This window comes from Heterodontus francisci, chromosome X, assembly GCF_036365525.1.
Source record: "Heterodontus francisci isolate sHetFra1 chromosome X, sHetFra1.hap1, whole genome shotgun sequence".
In the NCBI taxonomy this organism is placed as follows: Eukaryota; Metazoa; Chordata; class Chondrichthyes; order Heterodontiformes; family Heterodontidae; genus Heterodontus; species Heterodontus francisci.
Window position 1 is genome coordinate 1,490,486 of NC_090421.1, and position 14,485 is coordinate 1,504,970.

Genomic DNA, 14,485 nt, shown 5'->3' on the forward strand with positions numbered 1-14,485 from the left:
AATTTCAGTTATGAAGATAGATTGGAGAAGTTAGGATTGTTTTCCTTGAAGAGAAGGCTGAGAGGTGATTTGATAGAGGTATTCAAAATCCTGGGAGGTCAGGACAGAGTAGGTAGAGAGAAACTATTGCCACTCGTGAAAGGATCAAGAACGAGAGGGCACAGATTTAAAGTATTTGGTGAGAGAAGCAAAAACGACATGAGGAAAAACTTTTTCACGCAGCGAGTGTTTAAGTTCTGGAATGCACTGCCTGAGAGTGTGGTGGAGGCAGGTTCAATTGAAGCATTCAAAAGGGAATTAGTCTGTTATATGAAAAGGAAGAATATGCAGGGTTATGGGGAGAAGGCGGGGGAATGGAACTGAGTGAATTGCTCTTTCAGAGAGCCAGTGCAGACACGATGGACCGAATGGCCGCCTTCTGCATTGTAACAATTCTGTAATGTTCTCCTTAATCAATACTGCCACTCCTCCCCCTTTTCTTCCTTTCCTATCTTTCCTGACCACTTTGAATCCAGGAATATTTAACACCCAGTCCTGCCCTTCTTTGAGCTAGGTCTCTCTTATAGCCACAATATCATGCCACATGTCAGTCTGCACCTGTAACTCGCCAATCTTATTAACCACACTCCATGCATTCACATATATGCACATTAACCCTGATTCAGACATTATTACTTTCTCCCTTACTCTGACCCCACGTAGTAACTTACTGTCCCATACTCTAGTGCTATCTATCTCTCCCAGGATTCTGTGCACCTTTGATATTCCTCTCTGATGTTTCTTTCTGGTTCCCACACCCCTGCCAGTTACTTTAAACCCTCCTAAATAGCACTAGCAAATCGCCCTGTAAGGAACTCAGTCCCGGCTCTATTTAAGTGCAATCCGCCCGGCCTGTACAGGTCCCATCTTCCCCCAGAGCCTGTCCCAAGAATCTAAAGCCCTCCTACCTACACTATCCTTTTAGCCACGCATTCATCTGCTTTATCCTCCTATTTTTATACTCGCGCGTGGTACTGGGAGTAATCTGGAGATTACTACTTTTCAGGTCCTGTTTGCTCATTTTCTACCTAGCTCTCTAAAGTCTGACTGCAGGACCACATCCCTTTTTCTGCCTATGTCATTCGTACCAATGTGTATTGCGACTGCTGGCTGTTCACCCTCCCGCCTCAGGGTGCTCTGCAGCCATTCAGTGACATCCTTGACCCCGGCACCAGGGAGGCAACACACCATTCTGGATTGACGTCAGCAACCCACTGAAACGCCCATCTATTCCCCTAACTATTGAATCCCCTATCACTATTGCTCTTCCAGTCTTCTTGAAACCCCCCCCGCCACCTCACCGCCCCCCCCCCCACCCCGCCGTACAGCTGAGCCACCCATGGTTCATATATTCAACATAGAGCTGCAAGTGCAAACGATATGATTTCCTGCATTTGACATGTGTCCAGATATAAAGCACACCCTTCACGTGCAATAGGATTCATGCTGGCCCTAATCGGAGGTAGTGCAACCTAAAGTGATAGGACAGTTAATTCAGCAGAAAAATCGAGCTAAATCGTTCCAGACACAATCTGAAACACCTTGTGCAAAACACGTTCATTTGGAACATAGCGGTTACCTCCACTGAGAACAGGATGAGTGAAAGGAGGAGTGCCACAAAATTGTATCAAGAGTTTGAATGTCAACTTCAAGACTCAACATGATGAGGATAGTGAGGGCTGTCAGTGCTAAACTGCTTCTGCCTCTCAGCCTGTGTGCGCATCAGTGTGTTTGAATGTTATTGATGCGCATGAGATATTCATTGGGGTAGAGCAATAAAATGCAAACAGATACAGTTTGACTTTGGATCATTTGAATGTTAGTAAAAGTTATTTTTTTTTACTTATCGGGTAGAACATTGGGACAACAGTATACAATGATGGTGGGATGGTGCAGCCCCACTCTGCTCAGTTCCTGGTCACTGCTTCATTACTGTGGAGAGGCACTAAGCAGAGGCTAATGGCTCTCCACAGGGAGAGAGAGGAGAGAAAGAGTTAACCCTGCTTCTAGGCTGCTGTCATATCTCCTAGAGCCACAAATGGTCCATGAGGCAGGGAGATTGGTAAAGGCAAAGAAGAAATGATAAATAGTGTTTTTCTTTAAAGTTTAAATAAGTGTTGAACCTGTCATAGCCAATAGTAAGTCGTTATTTTGAGCTGTTTCCATGTTTTTACAGTGCATTCCTTGTGGAAAAGCAGCCTCCACAGGTACTAAAGACTCAGAGTAAGTTTTCTTCAACTGTTCGCTTTCTGCTTGGGGTGAAGTTGAATGCCCCAACAAAGCCTCCTGTTGTGAAAGCCATAATCATTACAGAGCAGCAGGCCAGAGTTATGAGACAGCATGGTAACATACACAGGTAAGAAGAAATTCAACATAGAGCTGGAATTGTTTTACTCCACATAATAGATCTGTTTACTGTGTAATACATGTAAGGATCTGCTATTCCCTATGTTATACCTGAAGGATATGCTGTTTTCTGTGTAATATAATAACGTCTGATGCTTCTGTCCAACATGTAGGAAAATAAAACCTGATATAACCAGAGTATAAATCTTATTGTATAATAGCAAAGATGCCAACGTACTATATTTAATACAGGAACTTTAGCAAAATCTTTGAATTTGTTCACCATTTCTCAAGTTTTCAAAATGTAGTGCAATAAATCAGATTTAAGATTATGTATTTAATAAATGTGAAAAGTAAGTGGATGAAATTCACAATATTTTTTTTTCTTGCCTTGTCCCTCCTCTTCTGAAGATGACACTTCATACTGGGGTACAATCCCACAGGTGCCAGTGAGCCCTCCACTGCCCGACCCAAAGGAGTATTAATATTCAAGTATGCGGGCAGACATAACACAAGAACGTAACATAACATAAGAAATAGGAGCAGGAGTAGGCCATTCAGCCCTTCGGGCCCACTCTGTCATTCAATGAGATCATGGCTGATCTACTTCAACACCATTTTCCTGCACTATCCCCATATTGATGGTTTTAACATGTAGAAATCTATCGATTTTCAGTCGAACATACTCAGTGACTGAGCCTCCATGGCCCTCTGGGACAGAGAATTCCAAAGATTCACCACCCTCTGAGTGAAGAAATTCCTCCTCATCTCAGTCCTAAATGGCCTGCCCCTTATTCTGAGACTGTTCCCTGGTTCTAGACTCACCAGTCAGAGGAAATATCCTTCCTGCATCTACCCTGTTGAGTCCTGTAAGAATTTTGTATGTTGGAATGAGATCACCTCTCATTCTTTTAAACTCCAAAGAATAAAGGCCCAGTCTCTATTTAATCTTTCCTCATAGGACAATCCCTGCATCCCAGGAATTAGTTTGGTGAGCCTTCGTTGCACTCCCTCCATGGCAAATATATCTTTCCTTGGGTAAGGAGACCAAAACCGCACACAATAATCCAGATGTGGTCTCACCAAGGCTCTGCAAAATTGCAGTAAGACATCCTAGCTCCTGTACTCAAATCCTCTTGTAATAAAGGCCAACATACCATTTGCCGCCTTAATTGCTTGCTATACCTGCATGTTAGCTTTCAGAGACGGTGAATGCTGATAGACTATTTGACATTAGATGACAGCACAGCGCTTAATCCAATGGCCTATGACTGACCCAAGTAGGTTCTCAACACAGGCCAAAGAAGCATTGAAGTGGGTTTATTGATTTAGAAGTATTATTATTCCACAGTCCTTTTGTGCCCTAGGGTATATTAAAGTCTTGGTATGGTCATGGATTTTCTTCTTGTGTCCATTATGAAAAGTTGAATTTAATTGGTGCATGTTAGCTATTAAAACTATATATTTTTTTAATGATGTACTTCAAAAATGTGAAACTATCATATCCTTTGTTCCAGTGAAAACACAGGAGAGATCATGAACAATACCAGCTTATTGGAATTTAGCAATGCTACAAAAACCACCAGTGCCAGCTTCAGGAATATGGTAGGCGTTGAAGCAAAAGGCAAATATTACAGTCCCAGAGGAGTTTCATATGTTTGTTAATTTGGACATCCTTGCTGCTCACCGTGGCTCTCTTGAATTACTCTTCTGTGGCTACAATTATCTCTACTGTAATGGTTATGTTACTGGACTAGTTATTTAGGGGCCTAGACTAATAATCCAGAGAACGTGAGTTCTCATGGCAGTTCAGGAATTTGAATTCATAGAATATAGAATGCTAGAATGGTTGCAGCACCGAAGACGACATTTGGCCTGTTGTATCCGTGCTAGCTCTCTGCAAGAGCAATTCAGCTAGTCCCACTCCCCCATCCTTTTCCTGTAGCCCTGCAAATTTTCTGTCTCCAGGTGCTTATCCAATTCTCTTTTGAAAGCCATGATTGAACCTGCCTCCACCACACTCTCAGACAGTGCATTCCAGATCCTAAACACACACTGAACCTGCCTCCACCACACTCTCAGACAGTGCATTCCAGATCCTAAACACTCGCTGCATAAAAAAGTTTTTCCCCGTGTCACCATTAGTTGTTTTGCCAATCACTTTAAATCGTTGTCCTCGGTTTGCAATCCTTCCACCAATGGAAAGTTTCTCCCTATCTACTCCGTCTAGACTCCTCATGATTTTGAATACCTCTTATCAAATCTCTTTTCAACATTCTCTTCTCTAAGGAGAACAGCCCCAGCTTCTCCAGTTACTGAAGTCCCTCATTCCTGGAGCCATTCTCGTAAATCTTTTCTGCACCCTCTCTAAAGTTTTCACATGCTTTCTAGGTGAGGTGCCCAGAATTGAACACAATACTCCAGTTGAGGTGGACCCAATGTTTTATAAACGTTCATTGTTACATCCTTGCTTTTTACTCTATGTGCCTCTATAAATCCCAGGATCCCTTGTGCCTTTTTAATCACTTTCTCATCCTGTGCTGCCACCTTCATTTGTGCACATATATGCCCAAGTTTCTCTGTTCTTGCACCCCCTTTAGAATTGTACTCTATTTTATATTGCCTCTCTTTGTTTTTCCTACCAAAATATATCACTTCATACTTCTCTGCATTAAATTTCATCTTCCATGTGTCTACCCATTTCACCAGCCTATCTAAGTCCTCTTGAAGTCCATCACTATCCTTCTCTCAGTTCACAATCCTTCCAAGGTTTGTGTCATCTGCAAATTTTGAAATTGTGCCCTGCACACACAAGTCTGTCATTAATCTATATCAAGAAAGCAGTGGTCTGAGTACCGACTCCCGAGGAACCCCACTACGTACCTTCCTCCAGTCTGAAAAAGAACCATTCACCACTACTCTGTTTCCTGTCACTCAGCCAGCTTTGTATCCATGCTGCTGCTGTCCCTTTTATTCCATGGGCTTCAACTTTGCTAGCACCGCTGTTATGTGAGACTTCATCACTCGTCTTTTGGAAGTCCACATACACCACATCAACTGCATTACCCTCATCAAAAAACTCAATAAAGTTAGTTAAAACATGATTTACCTTTAACCAATCCGTGCTAGCTTTCCTTAATTAATCTGCACTTGTCCAAGTGGCGGTTAATTTTGTCCCAGATTATCGTTTCTAAAAGCTTTCCCATCTCTGAGGTTAAACTGACTGGCCCGGCCTGGGTTTATCCTTGCACCTTTTTTTTTGAACAAGGGTGTAACATTTGCATTTCTCCAGTCTTTGGCACCACCCCCGTGTCCAAGGAGGATTGGAAAAATTATGCTTAAGTAAAAAGCTAGTATTAGTAAAAGTGACCATGAAGCTGTCCAATTGTAGGAAAAGCCAACTGGTTCATTAATATCAGGAATTTTATGCTCTTCCCCCATAGCGGGGTTGAAGTTGGGGAGAGCAGATAATGGGGTGGGGGAGCCCTTCTCGCCTCCGCCGAAATTAAGTCTGAGGCGGGAAGACCTATGAACGGCAGCTCTCAGAGGGCGGGACTTTTGCTGCCAGGGTCCTTATTCCCATGGAAGGCCCTCTGCTATCCAGTTAAGTGCCTAATTGGCATTTGATTCAGCGGACCTCCCACAGAAGGGGCAATACGGGGTTCTCGGCAGTGCTTTTGCCAGAGGTCAAGGCCCCTGTCGCCCAGATAAAATCCCGGCCATCCTTCCTTCAGGGAAGGAAACCTGCCATCCTTACCTAGTCTGGCCTATATGTGACTTTAGTGCCACACCAACATGGTTGACTCTTAACTGCCCTCTGAAATGACGCAGCAAGCCACTCGGTTGGTTCAAGAAGAAGGCCACCACCTTTCTCAAGCTAACTAAGGATGGGCAATAAATACCAGCGATGTCCACAAAAATGAATTTTAAAAAATCTTTCACCCCTCTAAGTTCAACTCTTGTCTCTATAATTCTCCTAACCTTGATGACTCTCTAACTTGCAACTTTTTGGCAAGCAAAATTTAATTTATCAACTATAATTTTGTCTCTGCTGAAGTTGTCATTTGTGGCAGCTGGTGTTGAGATTCATTCTGTAAAGCACTTTAAGATGTTTGTACATAAGGTGCAAGTATTATTATAACCTCAAGTCCTCTCATTGCAAGCACAATGACTCAATCTCTACATATAGATCTCCTCCATACCCTTTAATAACAATGAAAATCTTGTTTCTTTCAATTCTTCATGTCTCCACCAAGCTTAATTAGCTACCATCTCTGATCTTTGACTGTCTTTGGTCTTTCATCTATAACTTCCTAGCTTTACTATGTCCTCTGACCTCAAATGGAGTTCCCACATTTCCTTCATCGCTAAGTCTATCCCTTTTTTTAAAAAAAAAAAACCCTCCAGTTTTCTCTTTTGTAACAGACATTTCTTTGTCTCATAACAATTCTTAACTCTTTTTAAAGCTGAAGTCCATCACAGACTTAAATATTGCTTCGACATCTAGGGAAGCTCTAAGACCTTTCTCACACCTGGCTAGGATACAAGAAAAAGTGATCTCTTGCCTATCTGTACCCTCTTTTTTTTATATAAAGAAAAGGCTTGCATTCATATAGCACCTTTCATGATCTCAGGACATCCCAAAGCCCTTCACAGCCAACTTTTTGTAATGTTGGAAATTAACTAAGCAAAACTCTCACTTTGTCTCCCTCTATTTTATCAATGTTACTATTGTCCAGTTGCTCTGAGCTTTCCTGTCTTTTATGTTTTCTAAGTTCCAAACGTACATCCTGTATACTCCTCTTTGCTCCTGCATCCTAAAACCAAATCATGTTGTCTCCTCCTCCAACTCATTCTTTTCCAGGACCTCAAAACTGTGGAGCTCAGTCTTCCCTTCCTCCAATAATCTAGAGGCTTTTAAAATCCAAGCTAGACTGCATTTCTTCCCTACTTCCTGACTTGCTTTGTCTTTTACTTTTTTCATTCTTAATCGTATCCTGTACTTTGATCCTTGGCCCATCATCTAGATATGTTACTAATAGGTGGCTGTGCTTAAAAATACCATTCGTCCATCAGCTTGTGATCATGCCAGCCAGAAAGCAATAAAGTAAAAGGCAACAACACCCATTTCATTATTTTTGTTCAAACATGCCTTGTTCAGTCGAAGAGCTCCAACACGGTTCTAATATCAAAACAAATGTTGTGTAACCTGTCAAAACTTGGATAGCCAGGGGATGAAGGATAGAACTGGAGCCCCTAGTCTTAATTCACTTCCAAGCTTTTATTTACAGGGATGCACATTGCATACCGAGCACTCCAACTAAAAAAAAAAAATCCTCTTTCAGCCTGCTCCTTTGTGTGAAACCCCAGTTAATATCCACCACCTGAATACAATTAACATCCAACTGGCATACAATTGACATTGCCTGTGTTTTTTTTTCTGGTGAATTTTCCTGCTTATTGAGGTGACATGTCAGTTTTGAGGAGTAGAACATTTTTCCTCCAATATCCAGATTGAGTCCTTGCAGATTAGGTATGTGTCCCAACCCCAAGATGTGCATAAAATGTCTTAATGTGACATTTCTATTTCCCATACCAACCATTCTTGTAGCCCTTCTGAGAATGCTGACTTGGTACCAGTAGAACTGAATTGTGCCCTCCCCATACTCTCTCATGGGGGTATATTGGATCTCTGCGATTTATGTTTGCGCAAACGTATTTTGCAGTTACAACACACATTGTAATTTTGCATAAAGACTTGCGTTTTTTTTTTTTACTGCTCTTCTCAACTTGTGCATCATTTGTTGGGCAAGTAGGCTGGCAATTGCCTCCTAGATCTCTCCCAATGCTGCTGTGAATCTAGCTGTTGGAAAGTTAATGAAAATGTTGAGTAATTTGTTCTCCAATTTCTTTTCTTTCCATCCTTGTAAGAAAATGCTTGTTGGCCTGTACTCAGCACCTCTCTCTGATACTGTGGCCAAAATCAGGAGTTCTCCACATAGGGAAGCCTGGATGAGGAAATCCCATACATTTAATACAGTACAATGTCATACACTGGCTGAAGATGTTGAATTTTGGCTATTTTTATGCAATAGCATATGAAAGAAAAAGATTTAGATCTTTTAAAGTGCCTATCACATATCTCAGAAACATCTTAAACCACTTGACTTACAATGGATAACTTTGTGAAGTACAATAACTGTTGCTATGTAGACAACTGATTATTCATTCTATCGTTGTTTGTAAGATATTGCTGTGTGTGAAATTGGAACACAGCAACCATCTTGTGCACAGCAATGAGATGAATGATCAATTAATCTTTTTGATGGTGTTGGTTGAGAGATAAATGTTGACCAGGAAACAAGGAGAATTCCCTGCTCTTAGTGCCATGGGATCTTTTGCATCTACCATCTCCTGGAATAGACAGGCTACATATCGTTGCAAAAATGTAACAAACGGGAGAAGGGAGGCAAAAAGTAAGAGTGTTATGTATAGAAAGAATAATAAATGGCAAGGATGCGATATCCTCAAACTAAATCGTGGGTAGCAATTACATAAATATCAAATAAAACATGAATGTATGTTACTATTATAAATTTTCTCAAGCAATTTTTTAGTTCTATAAAATTATTGTGCTAGTTTTGTTTCTCTTTCTAATTATTAGTGTACTTTGCGACAGTTTATTGTTCAAAAGCAGATCTTAACTTTTTTTTTTAAATATTCAAGTCCTTAAAGAAAATCAAACGCTCGGACCGCAGAGGGACCGAATCGGTGACTGAGGAAAAGTTTGCTGTTCTGTTTTCTTCTGAACTCGGCATCACAGGCATTGAAATGAAATACCATGTTCAGGTATCTGAGCATTTGTTACCAACAGTATTTCAAAAGTAGAAAGAGATTTTTCAAGACTATTTTGGACAGTCTTCAAGCTGCTTGTATATTTTTTGTCCTTTTTTAAGCACCTTCACATCATGCACCAATTCAATTAGAGGGCACACAAACAGACCTGCCATAGGTTGTATAAATGCCACTCTTTAACTGCTTGCTAGGTGCTTATGTGACAGTGGCAAAATTTGACTTGACAAATTGACTAGCTTTTTTTTCCCTCCCCTTATCCCAGCTGAAGTTTGAAGACTCACCATGGGGCAACATTTTATTGCATCATTGGGCTCTGCCATCATCCCTAATGTGCAAGGGGCAATTCATCTGTGCTGTACTGTAATCCAACATTTAGATTAAATCTCTCACAAGTAGAAACTGGGGCTGGGCAGGAGTTTTAAAAAGCAAAAGTTTCACTTTGTTTGAACATTAGGGGCAGGATTTGTGTTCCCGGATTCCGATCCCGCTGTCAGGATGAAATGCAGGTCGTGAACTCACAAATGCTTGCAGCAGGACCCAGAGGGCGATTTTAGAGGCAGTAGCCAACTAAGCGGGCGGGCTCCCGAGTCTGGAGGGCCAATAGGGAGCCATCCAGCAGTCATAGATTGGCAGCCCCACTGTCGGAGGTGGGCACAGGTGAAGTATGTAGGGAGGTACGAGAGCGCCACCATTTCCGGTCGCCAGGCACAAAAAGGGTAAATAAGAGGGCCAATAGAGTTAGGGACAATGGCCGTGAGGGGGAATGCCCCCCACAGTAACGGATACTGCCACAGTTGCGGGCAAGTTTTGGAGCAGCACCTTTCACGTTGAATGGAGCCTCTGGTTCTGATGTCTACCCAGCCTGCCACTGGGAGGCTGCCACCTCAAGGGGCTTAATTGGTTACCTGCTTTGGCCGGACAAGTAACCATTCCCGCTGTCACCCCAACTCCTGCATAATCCTTTGGAGGCAGGAACATGTCATGGATTCGGTCCAAGGGGTTTCCGCCCATTTTCAGGCACCCCCGCCTCCAGGCCCACCTCCCTGGGCCACTGAAAATTCAGCCCCAGAATTCTGACAATGTGTGAGGCACCAACCCTCTGCACATTGTCTCACAAATGCAGTCTTTATTATCTTAAAAATAAACTTTGGGAGGAAGGAAAGTACAGAACAATCTTAAGTGAACTATCAAAAACCCAAAAATGTGTTAAATTAAATTCTTGAAATATGTGAGAGGTCAAATATAAGATATGGGTTCTTGCTCATTCCTTCACGCCAGCTCTCCCACTGCAGCTTCCTTCTATGGTTACATCTATGTCAAAGCAGTAAAATGCTGTAAAAATGATGATGCTCAGCATTTGGAGCACTAAGTAAAAGCAAAGGTTGATTCCAAATGTTGACGCCGAGCCAAATAGAACTAGCTCACAAATTGATTACAAGTCTGTACTAACATACTGAGTCACAGTGATTAGAAGTTTTGAATCTGATTTCCTGCAACTCAGTTGCCTAACTCAGCTTAGTCAGCATGGAGGAACCACAAAGCATGCAAAGGACTCGAGCCTCCCAACAGGGAGAAAAGAGGATAAAATTGTCAAATTGATTGCCCTGAGGTGCTCTTGCACACCTCTTTAGGCAATTTTACATTTGGCACCTGTAGTTTGTACAGTGGATGAATGATATCCGTGTGCTGTTTTTTTTCCCATGTTTTTATTACTAAAACTTGCTTCCTTATTTGGATGACATTTATCATTGGAATTAAAAAAAGCAGATTTTCACAATGATAAATGTGGGGAGTTGGCATACGGATGTCATTCTCCACTCACCACAGCAAGGTAAGTGAGATGGGGATTAGCGCCCCCTCGGGTTCCCTCTCAGTTAACTTGCAGGGAACTGTTGCTTTTGGTCCTGGTGGCATCAGCCTCCTGTCCAATTTGCTGCTGACCCTTGCATCATTCCTGCCAGCTTTTGGGTGAGAGAGAGTCTGGAGAAACGTAAATGAGGCTTGGGAGTTTAAATTATGTCATGATTAGTTGGTTGCCCCCAGAGGTTTCCTACACGTCCTTAGTTTAAAATTTGGGCTCTAGATTTAGATGTGGGAGTGAATTGAGTCCTTCAAGTGACCAAATAAGTTCAGTAAGATGTTTATTTTTGTTCTGTTGCAGGCCATATCGCTGCCTATTGTGGTAATTGTTCACGGTAGTCAAGACAATAATGCTACTGCTACAATCTTGTGGGACAATGCATTTTCTGAGATTGTAAGTATGTTTAACTTGGAATGTTTTACTTCAATTTAGAGGTGCAGGGCAAGATGAGTGGTTGGAGTTTGGCTTTGGCAGTATTCTGCTTGCATTTTTAAAAACATTTCCTTTTTTAAAAAAAAAAAATAGCTATTAAGTGCACTTTATGGCATGTCACTGAGTCATGCTGCAAGGAGGTGTCCAGTTTGATGTGTAAGGCTGGTCACTTCCTGAGGTTCCTACTGCTACCCCAGCTGAAATTGTTTAACTGAAACCTGGAATCTTCCCATTCTCTATGGTTCAATGCCACAATGGGTCTTATCCACTAAACTATTGTATTTTACTATACAGTATCATGCTTTTGAGGGCCTGGTATCCTTGTGCCAGCATAGGCATGCTCTTGCTGTGCTTTGAATCCAGGTAAAGATCCAGAATCACATGTTCCTTTCCCTCTTTGTTGCAGGAAAGATTGCCATTCCATGTACCAGATAGAGTGTCGTGGTCTCAAATGTGTGAAACCCTCAATATGAAGTTTATGGCGGAGGTACAGTCAACACAGGGCTTATGCAAAGAGCATTTTGTCTTCCTGGCACAGAAAATATTTGATGAGCAGAGCTACAGTATGGAGGACTTCACAAACCGGATGGTCTCTTGGTCACAGTTTAACAAGGTAAATGCTAAATATATTCATTCCATCAACGTATTTAAAGTCTGAGTTGTTACACAGCAGTCCTGCGTTGATGTAGCATTATGATGTGCCAGGGTAGCATGACACTGTTACATGAAATTAATTTATTGTTCATTCTCTTTCTGTGTGTGTGTCTCTCTCTCTCTCTCTCTCTCTCCCTCCTGAATTCTAGGCTTTGTTGATATACTGCCACACCCACTTTGCTGTGATTAGTTGCCATTTTATTCACTTAATACTGAGTGAACATTCCATGCCACCAAAAGCTTATCATTTGATTTAAAATTATAGATTACATGGTGTTTCCTGCATTAAGATGTGGTACCAGACAGAAATGCTTATTTTGCCCAGTTCATTTAAGAGCCAATTTTAAACCCATTTTAAAATGACAGGTGGGTGTTTGCTCTGCATTTCCACCCCTGCACACCCCCCCCCCTATTTTTATTTAACCTGTCTTCAGCCACAGGAAGGCTGTTTGAACCACAGGAGTGGGGTCTACTTTAAATGGCAGGGTTGCATCCCAGTAACATCATTGGCATGACTATGCCATTTAAGCCGTGGACCCAACTACGGCCCCCACAGTTTCTGGCCCACCAGCAAAACCGGCAGCAGCAAGCATCCAGGCCCAGGTAAGTGTCTTTGTTTTTCTTAAAGGTTCCTTGTGTGCCAGGAGGCTCAAGAGTGCCGCACCTGCTTTGCCCCCCACATGCCCAATTCCTTCCTTGAGATAAAATTGGCCCTTTAGATACTCGGGGCTGGATTTTGCGTTGGCCAGACAGGAGCTGACCCGCTTCTGCCAAGCCCGGGATCCATCCCGCATTTTACAGGTCCCCGGGCTTTCATTGTTCTGAGGTGGGACTTCCCGCTTGAGGGAGGAAGTCCCGCCTCATTGAGTTGCCGGCCCATCATCGGGCCAGCAACTCTTAGTCCCAGCTGCGCCACCAGGACTGCAGCCCAGCCGAGGACATGGAGCCAGGACTGCAGGTAAGTTTGGGTTGCCTTGCCGGGAGTAATTGGTCATGGTCCAGCGAGGCAAGGGTGGTCGTTTTGGGGCGGAGGCGGGAGCGGGTCGGGGCCTCCCGGAGCCTCCTGCTCAATTTTACGCCCTTCATACCCAACAGGACAGGTAGGTGATCTGCTTCTAGGCAGCAGCATTTTGAAGCTTTACAAGTGGTCTGGACTGGGCCACCTGGATAAATTACAGGAAATATCCGGGATGTGAATTTATAATCAAAATATGCCCAGTGATTTAAATTGTTACATAATCTTTAGTGCAGACAGAACATTGCAGAATCTTTTTAATATTCCTACAGGAAAACCTACCTGGAAGAACCTTCACTTTTTGGCAATGGTTTGATGGTGTGATGGAACTCACCAAGAAGCACCTGAAGGATTACTGGAATAATGGGTAGGAATTTTAACCCCTCCCTAAACTAATCTGCATTAGCCGATTGAGGGGCCTATGTGTGCAGGTGGCCCTACAGCTGCTAATTTTGTAGTGTTTCTCTCAAATACCTCTTTGTCACAAATGCATACAAGTATCATCCTTTAGATATGTTGATTGGATTGGAGCATCAGTCTGTATTGGTATTCAAAGCCATATCCCATAGAGATGTGAAGAAATGCACTTGAACCTCATTCTGTCTCTACTGGTCAAATATGAAAGTCACTTTTTTTAAAAATTCATTCATGAGATGTGGGCATTGCTGGCCAGGCCAGCATTTATTGCCCATCCCTAATTGCCCTTGAGAAAGTGGTGGTGAACCACTTTCCTGAACTGCTGCACCCACAGTGCTGTTAGGAAGGGAGTTCCAGGATTTTGACCCAGCAACACTGAAGGAACGGCGATATAGTTCCAAGTCAGGATGATGTGTGAGGTTTGGAGGGGAACTTGCAGGTGGTGGTGTTCCCATGCATCTGCTGCCCTTGTCCTTCGAGGTGGTAGAGGTTGCATATTTGGAAGGTGCTGTTGAAGGAGCCTTGGCAAATTTCTGCAGAGCATCTTGTAGATGGTACACACTGCTGCCACTATGCACCAGTGGTGGAGGGAGTGAAAGTTTAAGGTGATGGATGGGGTGCCTATCAAGCAGGCTGCTTTGTCTTGGATGGTGTTGAGCTTCTTGGGTATTTGGAGCTGCACTTATCCAGGCAAGTGGAGAGTATTCCATCGCATTCCTGACTTGTGTCTTGAGGATGGTGGACAGGCTTTTGAGGGGTCAGGAGGTGAGTTACTCGCCACAGTGTTCCCAGCCTCTGGCCTGGTCTTGTAGCCACATTATTTACATGACTGGTCCAGTTCAGTTTCTGATCAATGGTAACCCCCA

The 14,485-nt window shown here is 42.8% G+C and overlaps 1 protein-coding gene across 4 annotated transcripts in view; it reads left to right on the forward strand.

The window, feature by feature from the left end:
• LOC137358592 (signal transducer and activator of transcription 5B-like) overlaps nucleotides 1–14,485 on the forward strand; it is a 117,217-nt gene that overhangs the window by 82,438 nt on the left and 20,294 nt on the right. For all 4 annotated transcript variants that reach the window (XM_068024633.1, XM_068024632.1, XM_068024631.1 and 1 more), the window contains 6 exons: nucleotides 2,216–2,395; nucleotides 3,903–3,990; nucleotides 9,112–9,234; nucleotides 11,402–11,494; nucleotides 11,940–12,146; nucleotides 13,475–13,569. In XM_068024633.1, coding sequence (XP_067880734.1) covers nucleotides 2,216–2,395; nucleotides 3,903–3,990; nucleotides 9,112–9,234; nucleotides 11,402–11,494; nucleotides 11,940–12,146; nucleotides 13,475–13,569 — 786 coding nt within the window. The remainder of the gene's footprint in view (nucleotides 1–2,215; nucleotides 2,396–3,902; nucleotides 3,991–9,111; nucleotides 9,235–11,401; nucleotides 11,495–11,939; nucleotides 12,147–13,474; nucleotides 13,570–14,485) is intronic.